Source organism: Ursus americanus, chromosome 17, assembly GCF_024610735.1.
Source record: "Ursus americanus isolate L20-20 chromosome 17, mUrsAme1.1.p, whole genome shotgun sequence".
Lineage (NCBI taxonomy): Eukaryota > Metazoa > Chordata > Mammalia > Carnivora > Ursidae > Ursus > Ursus americanus.
This window is the reverse complement of record NC_142143.1, coordinates 13740401-13754279: the sequence shown is the minus strand read 5'-3', so window position 1 is coordinate 13754279 and position 13879 is coordinate 13740401. Positions and strand designations below refer to the sequence as shown.

General features: G+C 47.3%; 1 protein-coding gene across 2 annotated transcripts in view; it reads right to left on the bottom strand.

Annotated features, from left to right (window-relative positions):
* The window catches only part of LARGE1 (LARGE xylosyl- and glucuronyltransferase 1), a 513664-nt gene that overhangs the window by 79145 nt on the left and 420640 nt on the right, over nucleotides 1-13879 (bottom strand). For both annotated transcript variants that reach the window (XM_045779979.2, XM_045779980.2), the window contains exon 8: nucleotides 302-414. In XM_045779979.2, coding sequence (XP_045635935.1) covers nucleotides 302-414 — 113 coding nt within the window. The remainder of the gene's footprint in view (nucleotides 1-301; nucleotides 415-13879) is intronic.

Below are 13879 nucleotides of genomic sequence, written 5' to 3'. Positions count from 1 at the left end.
TTGCCTCAATAAACTAGGAGCTCTCTGAGGCCAAGGGCTGCATCCTTCATTCATCTCTGCAATACTATTTCTGAACATCATTCCTGGCATACAGTGTGCAGTGAAAGTCTGCTGAACGGACAGATGAATTCAGAAACTACTCGGCTATTGTCTTAGCCAGGCAAGCATAAGGCAGATCTATCCCAGGGCACGGTCACACTGCCGGAGGAAAAATCATCCAGACCCACCGACCTTCAGGTTTCTTGGAGAAACAGCGCAAGGGTGCTCCGGAATAACTCACCCTTCTAGCCGGGCCACTCACCTGGTCAGCTAAGGAGGTGGAGAGCATGCCCATCAGCTCCCTCTCCGCGGTCAGCCTCCACATCTGCTCCCATTTCATCTTCCGAAGCTTATCCAGAAGCAGCAGGATCACTCCTGGGCAACGGCAGAGCGTGGAGGGGGGAAAAACAACTGTGAGACGCAGAGCCAGGCACACCTGGCCACGTTTTGGAGATGAACACACCTGGGTTCGATCCTCAAAGGCTGCTGCAAACACTAAGTGAGATGGGCAGAATGGCCTAGCACTTTCTGGAGATTCGCGCAACTACGCAGATGTACTTAATGCTTCTGAACTATACATTTAAAGACGGTGAAAATGGTACATTTACGTGATGCGTATTTTGCCACACCTAATATTGCACATTCCCTGTGTTAGGTTTTTCCCTATGTTTCGTTTTGTTTTTTCCCCAGTGATATGACAACCTACCTAGGTTTAGCTGATGGAAGGTGTTTGCACAATATATGCTATTTATCTTTACAGATAAAAAGCAGCTCCCCTGCAATTTTATTCTAGATAAGTCTGGCCAATTGGCTTTGCATTTATTGACAAGCCATAGCCATGTTCCCATGTCCCTGATTTCCAAAGTCTTCTCTGGTCCCCACAAACAACACAATGTAAACTACCATGACGGCAGTGCTGACGACACTGGTCTTTAAGATAAGCTCCATTTTGTTTTGTTAGTTTTTACGGGGAGGGACCTGAGTCCCATGGGGGGCTGTGTAGCAAGAGAAATTGTCATTGTGTACCCTTCTGTTATTTAAAAAAAACCAAAAACCTGGAATTCATTACTCAGGCAAAAATTAACTAGTGAACATCTAAAAAGAAAAGCACATTTTGGTTTTGCCGGATGACTCAGAAGCAGCCGTCCACTCCCAGGCCAGTTGGAGCATAGAGAGAACGCACGGAGCACAGAACAGGAGGAGCCAAGAGACTTTCCCTGCAGGCCACTGCAGTTAATTTGGCGGATGGAACTGCAGCACCCAAGGGCCTCCCAATCAATCCTGCTCAGGATGCTTAGCTCAGCAGAATGGCCTGTGGAGAGAACTCCAGGCAGTTGACAAATGATCTTAGTTGATACCTAGTACATACATCGCTAAGATTTTTGGAAAGAACCCGATTCCCCAAATCACACATAAATGTCAACTGTGAGACAGTGCCAGTGGCACATACTTGGAGAAAAAAATTAAAAAAAAAAAGTCACCATTTCATCCAAGATGTTTGGTCTGGTAAACTGGAAATAAAAAAATACACATGGTAATGGTAAGCAGGGGGTAAGACACAGATCTGAACTCTGAAGTCAAAAGGTCAGTTTACCTCTTTTGTGTATCCCCTTTGTGGTCTGCTAGGTTTTGCACACGTCTTTTCACTTAACGCTCACAAGATCACCATAGGCTAGATGTTGTCATCCTTATTTTATAGGTGGTGAAACTGAGGGGCTACGTCAGACCCTTGAACAAGTCACACTCAGATCCGCCTGGCTCCAAAGCCACTGCTTCTTCATCTATACCACACAGACTGGAGCCCCCGCACTGCAGCCTTGTGACTCACGCCAAGACTTTTTCCTTTTGCAACTTTTTGGTTTCTGTACGTGTAAAATGAGAAAAATGCTACTTGTCCTGTGCAACTCAGAAAGCTGTTACGCCCCCTAGTGGTAGGCCAGCGAATGTTTGATGACAAGGTCTCTGGGGGGAAAAAACTAAAACTTGATTGGTAGCATTTGCTGATTCCCATGGTGTAAATACTCCCACCATGGCTGATCTCAAGATACCAGTGTGATGTCACTGAACACCCAGTTGGAAAGAAATGCACACAATGAACCACCCTCCCCCCCCCCCCCGTCAGTGCAAGCCGGCTCCAGCACACCACTGAAATTGTCCATGGAAACAATTTTAGAAACAGTGAAATTCACCATCAGCATACTATTTGCTTCTTTTGGGGAGAAAGAAAAGAAAAATTTACAAAGCTATGAACCAAGAGAATACAGGGAGGGATTCAAGAAAATCTATCCCAGTTCAACACATCTTACTGCAGAAACGAAATCTGATTAGGTTGGACAGATGCTCTCATATACAGAGAAAATGGGGAGGGGGTGGAAGCCGTAAATAGTGATGGAAGGTATTAATGCACATTCTGAAGTCTCTAGAGATGTCGACAGAGCTCTCAGTCTCAGGGGACTGAACTGAGAATTGATGCTTTTCAATGGTGTTAAGACTCGGAAAGTCCTCTGTGGCCGATGGGATCCCACCCTGTGTGTCAGACGCATTGAACAGAAGCAGGTGTCTAGAAAAGAAGCCTAAATGCAGAAATGAGGGATTATTCTCCCAGTTCCCCAGCCTTTTCCGTGGTAGGATGTTAGTTTTTAAAAGCCTAAACTCAAACCAACAGAAAAGTCTCGAAACTAGCATGACAAATACCCACCACCCCAGTTTAATAAATGCAAGTAATATATTGCCACATTTGCTGTGAATAATACAACATGACAGATAAATCAGAAGCTCCTTCATCTTACTCGGGCTCCCCCTTTCCCAAGGGTAAACCACCATCCTGACGTGGCCGGGTCTCACTTCTATGCACGTGTTTATAGTTTTATTCTCTATCACGTATTAAGCAACATCTACGGGGCTTTGTCTCCGAGTGCCGACCTTCCATTCTAATTTCCCTTCTCACCCAATGCTATGTCTTGAAGACTCGAAAGCATGTGAAAATTTCAACATCTACTCTATTTGTTGCCATCACTTCACTCATTGTATAAACAGACCACATGTTATTTATGTTATTTCCAACCAAACGACATTTCGGCTGCTTCCTGTGGTTCTCCTATTAGAAGCGATGTCACAATACACATCCGAATCCCAGTCTGTCGGGTGCACGTCTGGGAGCCTAGCTGGGGTCCAGCCTCCAAAGCTGTATAAGGATAACTGTATTGAAGGTGCCGCTTGCCCCAAAGCATCTCCAACTTTTCCATCTTCCTCCTCTCTCACGTTCAGACCATCGTGGTATCCCACGGATTCTACGAGGACAGCGGTCTGTATCTTTTCCTGTACTGACTCCTTCACTAGTTGTTTATCAGGTACCTACGTTGTGCCAACAACTGAAATAGATTTGTGTGTGTTATCATCCCTACTTGTCCCCATTTCATGGGTTTCACTCAAGATATTAATTCGACATGTATTGACTGGACGGAGAACATTCAGTCTTGGCCAGGCCCGTCCATGGAAGACACGCAAACCATCACGATTCAAGTGCACACTGCTTATTATGGGAACGCAGGAGGGAGGCCTCAGTCAGCCAGGATCCAGGGCGAGGACCAGGCCAGGCAGACAGGGCGAGGATGTCTGCAGACACATGGACAAACGCAGAGCGGCAGGACAGGGCATGCGGGAACTGGGGTGTGTGACGGCGGGATGGCTGAAATAGAGCACTTTGGGACAAATGTCAGGAGGTGACCCCGAGCAGGTGAGCAGGGAATGGGTCAGGAAGGGCTTGTATCTGTGCAAAAGAGATGCTTTCCAAGCATTTTCGTGTCATTTCTTATACAGAAAATGATATCCTTCTAACTTGCTTGTGGCTGGAAGGGCTGAGCCAGGGGTCTGGCTGCCCCAGGCCCCATTCAGGGGCCCCCACGGCTAAAGGAATCACTAATTTAGCACATCTGTCACCCACGTGTGCCACACTTGGTTGGAAAGTCGTGCCCAGGGCACCTGGGAGCTAGTGAAGGATTTTGAGCAAGGGAGTCACCACAGCTGAGACTGTTTCAGAAAAGCCCTATCAGGCTACTGCACAGGCTCAAAGGTCTCTCGTATCTTAGGCAGTCTAGAGCACAAGCTGTCATCCCTTAGCCGGGCACACTAGGCCTATCTAGCCATGACTTACCTTTTTTCCTTCCAACAGACCATTCCTCCTGGCAAAACTGGCACAACGGCACTTTGCCACTTAACCACCTCTTTCTTTGCAAACCTGACAAGCCCATATGCAGTTTGGTTTTCTCTTTAGAATCTCAGAACGTTTACTAAATGTACTACTGTCCATTCTGTGACTCACTCAGAATCCAAAACAACAGCAAAAAAAATTCATGAGCAAACATGCTACAAAGCTTACGAACGCCACCGTCAGCTTCTGAATTCAAGAGCTTCCATGTTTACCCTCTTCTGACTCTACGACATCCTTAGAAAGAAAACAGTCTAGTCACTATTATTGCTTTTGGACGGATGAGGGAAGTGAGGTGCTAAGAAGTGAGGTGACTCTCCAATGTCATCGTTACTGCCTCCCACAGCCCCACCTGGGGAAGGGTCTTCATCCTATAACGTTAGAACTAACGAAGACTGTGTCCTCCCTGGAGGGTCTATGGGATATATATCCTGATGATCTTTTTTTTTAATTTTTAAGATTTTAAGTAATCTATACACCCAACGTGGGGCTCGAACTTATAACCCCAAGACCGAGAGTTGCATGCTCCACTGACTGAGCCAACCATGTGCCCCCGTCTCAATGTTTTGAAGGACTGCCTCATGTGTAAACGGGAATGCCAAATATGTACTTGGCCAACGCAGGCCAGCATGAGCTCATGGGGAGCAGGGCTCCCAGGACCTACCACCTGGCCAGATGTGAGCTTCTCCTGACATATCAAATAAACCAGTGGGGCCCCTGCCTGGTCTGTAATCATGGGGCCTGCATTCGGAAGGTATTTCTTCTCTAATTCACGTCCAAGTGTGTTTTGAGCAGCTCCTATTACCTACTGGGATAGCTGGTGACTGAGCTGCTCTCAGGGAGCAAGGCCTAACAGGGAAGGGAGATGGGTAACTAAGAAAATGCAAACGGTGTGACAGATATGAGATGGGGTAAGAAGCACGGGAGCCGGTACTGGGAAACAGACTGTGATCTGAGTGCAGACGGAAGCATTAGGGAAAAGCTTCCTGAAATTGATGGTGTTCAGCCTGAAAGCTAGAGAATGCACAGGGTCACCCACGTGAAGGTCAGACCAGACAGGTGCGTCCCTTCGGGGCTGTGAATGCCTATCAGGCAGCAAATATTTTCCACCACGTTTGAACAGCAGACCTTAAAAAGGTAATGACCCATTTCCCCCTCTTCACCCAAAAGATGAAAATTAAAAAGTGGCCACATAAAATTGTCTAGCATGGGTGAAAACGTTTGTCTTTGCTCATAAATCTGTAATTAACCACAGGTTATTCGTACAATAAATATCCCCATATCCTCACGCTGAGGCCACAGAATGGATTCTGGGGACACAGGTGTTTCTGTAACTATCACGGAAGAGGAAGCTGTATGTAACGTGGATACCCCAAATCTTTCCAAGCGGACTTGAAAACAGAAGCTCTAGGTTTGAGTCCTGACATTACCTCTTACCAGCAATAGCTCTTGAGAAAAAGTCACTGGGATTCTGAGCCCCAATTCCTTCTCTGTAATTTGGAGACAATCCCACATTAACTCCAACATGATTATGAGGACTTAAAAAAAAAGTATATCTTTAAAAGTGTCTGGTATATGTCACGATCTATTCTTTCCTACCTCCAAGCAAAAATCCCACGACGTTAAGAAATATCTAGAACAGGTGCAGTGCTCAATATGGCTGAATGGAGAAATATTAAATGATAATAAATATGCCTACCCAGTAATTCACTTATCAGCCTGAATTCATACATCTTTCTAAAAATCTTTAAAATCCCATTGTGTGTGGAATGCCCCGGCCCCTTAAAAATTCTGAAATATCTGCAAGCCCATATTCCTTCTCAGTCTTCTGTCGAAGAGGCAGCTTGTGGTGTCACGACCAGCACGATCGGGAGATCTCTCGGGGTTCTTAAGTGATATGACCCACAAGAAGAAAAAACGTAGTGAAGGAAAGAAAATCTACCACAAGTACAATTACGTGCATCAAGGATGTTCTTAAGCAGCTAAGGAGTCTATACACACCGTTCAATGTCATCCCACAGACACGCACGAATGAGAGAATCTGCCTCTTTCTTCTAAGGTTAGGAGTTGGCGTACAGATTGTACAACAGCCGAAAAACATTTCTGAGAGAAACATAACTCTAGCTGTTTACCGACCTCCCTCCTACGGTGCTGGGGAGATAGCCTAATTAATGATTGCAAAGGCCTTTGAAAATATGAAGTGGTACATAAAAGCTTGCAAATAACAGTCACGGGAACTATACATTTCCTCATTAAGGTGTCTAATGATCACTCACTCCACTTGCGTAATTCCCACTAGAGTGAGCACAAATTATGTGCTTGCATGCAATGTGGGAGCGAGCTTTTTAAGTGACTATGGGTTAAAATGATGCAAACGGCTCCTTCTGAAATTGGATCCCTTCGAGCTGAAACGACACAGATTTGGCTTTGCAATGCTTGCCCCAAGTCAGACTCTGACACTAAGCTCTCCTGCTGTCAGGGGGATGGTGGTGCCAAGAAAAAGCTTGACTTTGGCCTTTGCCTGGCATTTGCTGCTGTGTGATCCACCCATTTCCATACTTGCTGTCGGGGGTCTGGGAGCCTGGGGTGAGCCCTTAGCCCTGGAGGCCAGGGCTCTGTACACAGGCAGCATGTCTTCGATGTGACAGGGACTCCCAACAGAGCTGGCTGGGAGGCAGGGGGCCGGCAGGGCTTTACCTTCAGCTGTGTGCTGGGAGCATAAGAGACTGGCACTAAATAAATCAATGAATAAATAAATTAAAAATCAAAGGCTTCTCCTGTGAACATCTGGTCCAGCGGTAGGGCATTTCATCTGCGGATCAGAGGGCAATGTTTCTGTTTTCCAAACTGAGTATGTAGCAATGGCCAGGGAGCCAAGATGGCACGGAAAGAAAGGTGGGTGTCTATGGAGAGCGGAAGGAGAAAAGAATGCTTTTGAAAATGAGCCAGATACGGGTTCTTACCGATGGGACCGCAAGAGGGAGAAGAGATGAAAGATGGCGACAGTGTTGGTAACACCCTCCATTTCTCAAGCAACTACTGCCTGCTAGACAGAGGTGCTTTCCTTAAAGGCGCTCAGAATCTCAGGACAAACCTGCAGGGTGGCTGGAGTGATCCCCACCTTACAGAAGAAGAGACGAGGCTCATGCCTGCTAGTGAGGGGCCAAACCAGTCTCGCTCTCTATCTGTGGCCCTTCAACCATGCCACGCTGCCTCCTAGCACCTCCTAGAAGACCTTCAAAGGTCATGACCCATTTCCCCCTCTTCTCCCCAAAAATGAAAATTAAACAGTGGTCACATAAAATTGTCTAGCACGGGTGACAATGGTGTGAGTGCATGTGTCCACATACATGCTCGTGACTAGATACGGTGAGACTGCGTTGCGCCAGTGGCCTCGAGCCCAAACAAGTCCGGTAGCTCTTGGAAACACAGAAGTACAGGCTTGAAGGACTGTGTGAAGACCACAGGCCATCATCGGTTTGTTTGTGTGAAAACTTATGGGGAGAACCAAGTGATACATGAGGCCAGGAAAGGGAGCGCTTTCGCACAGAGTGGGGCCTGATCGGGCCCACATGGGCACGGGTGACCGGCTGCCAGCCAAGAGAGACGGCGATCAGCACAGTGTTTCAGAGCTAACACGTCATCTCTCCCTCCCATGTGGCGTAGAGACCCTCTTCTCTGGGCGTCTGTCTGATCCCGCTCAACGACGTCCTCGGCACGTCCTACCACCTCCTGCAGGCATTCTTCAGCATTATGCAAGCCTTCTGTTTCCTACCACTTTCTTTCCATGCAAATGCTTTCATTCAAGCTAAAGAGCCTGGCTCCAATCCGCCTGGTCAATGCAGACCCTGTGCTTCCTTAGTTCGGGAGGAGAAACAGAGGCTACGTGCCTCCTTCAGACGAGATCAGAGCAGGTTTCAGGTTAAACCTCTGTTCCTAAACTCACAGTGACCACGCGCACGCGAAACCACAGTGTGTTACAACAGGTGTGTGGGAAACAGGGTTATGTCAGTAAATTAAGTTTCGGACACGGTGGCTTAAATAAACAGTGTTGGCTATATCAGTGTGCACGGTGAATCTCGAAGGGGACTACTGCATCCAACATTTCCCAGATTTATTTACCAGGACCTCTTCTCCCCTTTCCCCCAGGAATCTGCAGGATGTGGCTTTTCCTTCACACGGAGTCCGTGCTGGCTCCTGTCTGCATTTCCTTGGCTCTCTACCTGCACGGCAAGGGCCAACGCATGAAGATACAAACCTGTTTCCCTAGTCCTTCAGCGTGTCCTGTGGTTTTGCTGGTTTGAACCAGAGAAACAAAGCCTGAAGTGGGCACTGTGTGTACTTCTATCCCAGCGGCTCCGGGGACCGTGTGGGCTTTCATCCCGGAAACACTCACGAAAATGACCCTCGAAATCGCCACTTTCCTCTCTCCCGCTTTGAAGCGCCAGAGCTCTCTTCTCATGTGTGACCCAACAGATGGTGAGTTTATTAAAAACCACTTAATTTAAAATCCCCTGCTGATTTTACCTGGGACTCACTTTTGATCATTTAAATTAAAAGCTTCCACTTTTTGTTTTTAAAATCTTTTCCTTTCCGAAAGCTCTTGAGCAGAGAGAGAGAGAGAGAGAGAGAGAGAGAGAAGAAACGGAAATCCTCCCACCCGAAGCCTGAATCTGCTGGGATTTTTGAAACTGTGCATGGGTGGGGAACAAAGGGCGGCTCAGACCTTATAAAAGGCTGGTGGTCATTCACTCACTCACTCATCCCTTCAATTAGTATTTATTGAGGAACTTCCATGCGCCAGGTACCAGATATACAGAGGGAGGTGTGTTCTGGGCAGGCTTGGTTCAAAAATATAGCTGTCCCTGGACAGAATGTATTTGGCTGAGGCTGTGATACGGCTAAGAACCTGAAGGGTTTGGTGGCTGGTGAACATCTTCTAACCAAGACTCGCAAAGCATTTTTATTTTTGTGATTTTATAGGAAGCTTTTAACTGAAGTATGCTCTACATTCAGAGAAGGGCAGCGATCCTAAGTGCACAGCTTGATGAATTTTCACAAAGTCAACTCCCTGCTGTAACTAGAGCCCAGATCAGGAAACAGAACATCACCAACAGACCAGCATGGCCCTTACAACCACACACATACCCATTATCTTGCCATTATCCCAAATTCTGACATCCTATGGTTTAGTTTGATCAGTTTCTGAATTTTATACAAATTGAATCATACCCTTTTGGCTCAAAACAATGCCTGAGAAATGCAGTCACCTTACTGCATGTAGGAGTTAGCTCCCTTAATGCTCTACAATAACCTGTAATGTGAGTGAACTTGTGGGACATTGATGAGGGACATCTGGGTTTTTCCAGTTGTGAAAGTTCTAACCATTCCTGATCATGTCTCTTGGCATCACACATAGGAATTTCATGGGGAGTACATATGTTGGGCCCAAGCGGATCCTGCAAAGTGGTTCTTCCTATTTACGCTCCCACTCCTAGTGCGCGAGAGTTCTAACTGCTCTGCACTCCCGCAAATCACTCCCGCAGGCCCGCCTCTTTGTGTTGTAGGCCTTGCGGTAGATACTTCGTGGTATTGTATTATGGATTGTAATTTGCATTTTTTAATGACTAATGAAGCTCAACCTTTTCAGATGTTCACTGCCCATGTAGGTACTCTCTGGTGGGAACGTCCTGTTCAAGTCTTTGTTCGTTTTTCTGTTGGATTGCGGGTCTTTTTCTTGCTGCTCGGCAGAAGTTCTTGATCTATTTCTCTGCCCACTTATTTTGGAGATCTACCTGACATGTAACATTGTGTAAGTCGGAGGGGTACAATGTGTGGGTTTGATACAGTTATGTATCACAATATAATTGCTACAGTAGTGTTAGCTAATTCCTCCTTCCTATCACATAAAATTATGTCTTTTTTTACTGCCCACTTTTATTTATTTTTTAAGGAGTTATTTATTATTTGTTTTAGATAAAGGGAGCACACAAGCAGGAGGGGCAGAGGGAGAGGGAGAGAGAATCTCAAGCAGACTCCGCGCTGAGTGTGGAGCCCGACCTCACGACCCTGAGATCATGATCTGAGCTGAAACCAAGAGTCAGAGGCTTAACCGACTGTGCCACCCGGGTGCCCTCTCTGCCCACTTTGAAAGCAAAGGACTGCGGGTCCTGAAGCTGACTGTTTGCCCGGTCCTGCACTGACAGACCCACTGCTCAGAGCTGGCTGGACTTCCCTGGGTGGGCAGTGCTCCCTGCCCACGTTGCTAGTTTTGTGCAACCAAAGACTATTAAGCTAGAAGAAACCTCAGAAGGTTATCAAATCCAAGCCCCCACCTCCATCCTCATCTTTCTGAGGAAACTGAGTCTCAGAAAGGCTAAGTGGCTGGCTCAGAGTGAACTAGCTAGCACGAAGTAAATAACACTTGAGACCCCCCCAGGACCCCCACCCTTCCCCTGGGCTTTCTCTTTGTCCCCTGCCCCCCACTTCTCTCCAACCAATCTCTTTAAACCCGTCCTCGTTTTCCTTGGTCCTTCTAGACTCCTAAGCCAAAATGAGGGGGCTAATTCCTGGTCAAAGACACAGATCCTAGGAGATTCTATGGGCAGGTCTTCTTAACTAGAGAGCTCTTTGCAGATAATAAGCAGAGGAAAAGCACTGTTATGGGTTGAAATTGAGTCCCCCAAAAAAGATACGTCTGAGTCCTACCCCCTTACCTGTGAATAGGAACTTGTTGGGAAATAGACCCCAAATCCACTCAACTCCCGAGCACCCTAAGCCGTTGTCTTAGGCCAAAGCCTATTATTGACATTTTTCAGATAATCATTAAGTTATAGAAGGTAAATGATTTTGCCCATTTTAGACAGCAAGTGCTAAGAAAAACCCAAGGCAGAAACCATGCTTGCTGCTCTGTAGTTCTGGCTCTCCTGCCATGCAGAAAACCCACTGGGAGACAGAGAGTCTAACGGACCAGCTCTGAGACGAGACAGCTTTTCATGGCCAGGCCATCAAACAGCAGGAGCCAACAGCTACTGAACAGAGACATTCTGACTGTGCCTAGGCCACTGTCCTTACGATGGTTATTAAAGACTCCCCAGCCTGGCTCTGCCAGCAAGAAGAAAGTATTTTCTCAAGTTGCCTATGGGAAAGAATATAGAGAGTCCAAGAGGTGGGTCTTAAAATTACCAGTGAACAAACTGGACCATATTACGATGCTTAGAAAGGCCAGAGGTAGATACAAGAGCCGAGGACAGCACCACAGAGCCTGCCTGGGGGGTTTGGAGCCCCGTGACATTTCAGCAGGTACAGAAAAATAATTATTCTCTGAATGGCAGTCAGACCTGCTGACCAGCTTGTTGGCATGGAGATTTTAATTTTCACCGATAATGAGCCTGTCTCTCCCTACCAGTCTGGCTAGAAGCTCCACTGCTATCTCATTTGCTTACCAAGAAGGGCAAGACCACGTGGATGGCCGAGCAATTCTGCCCGGACCAATGCTGTGAGCTACAGCCTGGCTGAATGCTGAGCTAATGGGCCGCAGAAAGGGCAAGAACCTTTTTTGCAATTTCGAACTTAAACAAGTGCATCCACGTGGAAGGGTGCACTGTGCATTCCTTCATGATTCACTCATTCACATGCTCCAAGAAAACATGGGGACTGCACCCCAACCAGTGAGGTCGGGCGTGCAGCCACCTTCTTTACTCTCCTCCTTCCGCTCAGGAATTGGAAAGCAGCAGCACTTCTGGAGCATTTCTTAAGTGCCGGGTGGTGTGGCCTCCCTCTGTCCACCCCGGCTCCATTCTCTGCCCTTCTCTGCACCCTGAGAGATGCTTCCCTAAAGATGGAATTACCTGGGATCCCTGGAGGCTGATTCCTGGTTGGAAGCATCAGCCACAGACTGAAGGGCGGGAGGAAAGAGAGGGTGTCCCCTTCCCAGGCATGCTAGGGTTTGGGCAGTGTTTCCAATGGGGACTGTGTCCTCTCCTGCTTCTGCCTCTGCTGGGCAGCCATGGCTCCAGCTCTCACTGTTTTCTGGCAACACTACACAAGCTCTTCCCTTTGCTTCCTGTAGAGGGCTGAAATGTGTCCACCCCAACCCCAATTCATATGTTGAAGTCCTAATCCCCAGTGCAGAATGTGAACAGGTTTGGAGAGAAGATCTTTAAAGAGGTGTTAAGTGAAAATAAGATCATCGGGCTGGGCCCTGACCCAGTATGACCGCTATCCTTACAAGAGGAGGACATTTGGACAGGTACAGAGAGTCAACCCAAACACACAGATGAGATGATCATTACAGGCCAAGGAGAAAGGCCTCAGTAGAAACCAACCCTGTGGACAACTTGATCATAGACCTCTAGCCTCCAGAATTGTTAGAAAACATATTTCTGCTAAGCCAGCCAACCATGGTCCTCTGTGATGGTCAGCCCTGAGAAACTAACACACATCTCTTGGTCCAGACGTGGTAACAGCTCGCTGCTTCTGCGAGTCTCTGGGGCCTCAGCATCTCTGCTGATACCTTCAGTGCTGCCCACTCGCCCCATGAACAGTTCCTTCATTGGAACAGCTTAAATCACCGATGAGATCCTGTTACATGTATATTATAATTATTTAATTCCCTGGACTGCTCCATGAAATTGGGATGATTACGCTCAGCTTACAAATAAGGAAACTGAGGCTCAGAGAGCTCATGCAGCTAGTGAGTGGCAAAGCTGTGATCTCAACCAAGGTCTTGCTGACTCTGGTAGACCCGCAGCGTGTGGAATGAAAGTGCCATCTCCCAGAGTCAGAGGCCCATGGCGTGGGAAGGCCCGTTGGACAACATCTAGAGCAATCTCTTCATTTTACAGATGAGGAAAGCAAGATTCAGAGAACTGAGCTCAGCGGCCTAAGGTCAGGAAGCTTGTGTAGTGACAGCAGGGCTTGACTGCAAGCCTCTGGGCTCCAGCTTCGGTACTTTCTGTTGCTTTCCTGAGCGGAAGCAACAGCTCTCAAGCCCCCCATTCAGATTACCTGGGGACGCCAGCATAAGGATGAACAGTAAGGGTCCCAGCATCAATCCACAGGTTAGCTCCATGCTCAGCTATGTGACCTGGGGCAAGTAGAGTGATGTCATGACTGTTCTGTGGCTCAGTGTACTCTTCTGTAAAATGGGTATTCATAAGGACTCATAGGACTATTGTCCTAAAACACTCGACACAGTGACTAACACACACAGTGGTCTTCATTAAACAATGAACTATTGTTATTACCTGGCTGGACCCGAACTAAGTCCTTCCTACTGATCTGTGGGTACCGTATTCACTGCTCAGAAGCTTAATGACAATAAATAATAACACAGAAAACTCACAAGCGTGGCTGAGCCCACTACCGGACCCCTACCATGCTCCAGGTGCCATGTGTGCTAGGTGTGCCCATTACCTGTACAACTTATGACATCCCCAAAAGGTTGGAAGTCATTAAGAAGCTAATATTAAGAACCCAGAATCAAACCTAGTTTTGTCTGGCTCCCAAAGCCATGCGTTTCCCAGGACAGCTGTCGAGGAGATGAAGTTGGATATGCCTCGTAAGCAAACTGGCTGCAAAAAAGCCCCCCACAACCCAGTCTACACCTGTGACTTTAAGATCCATAGGCAC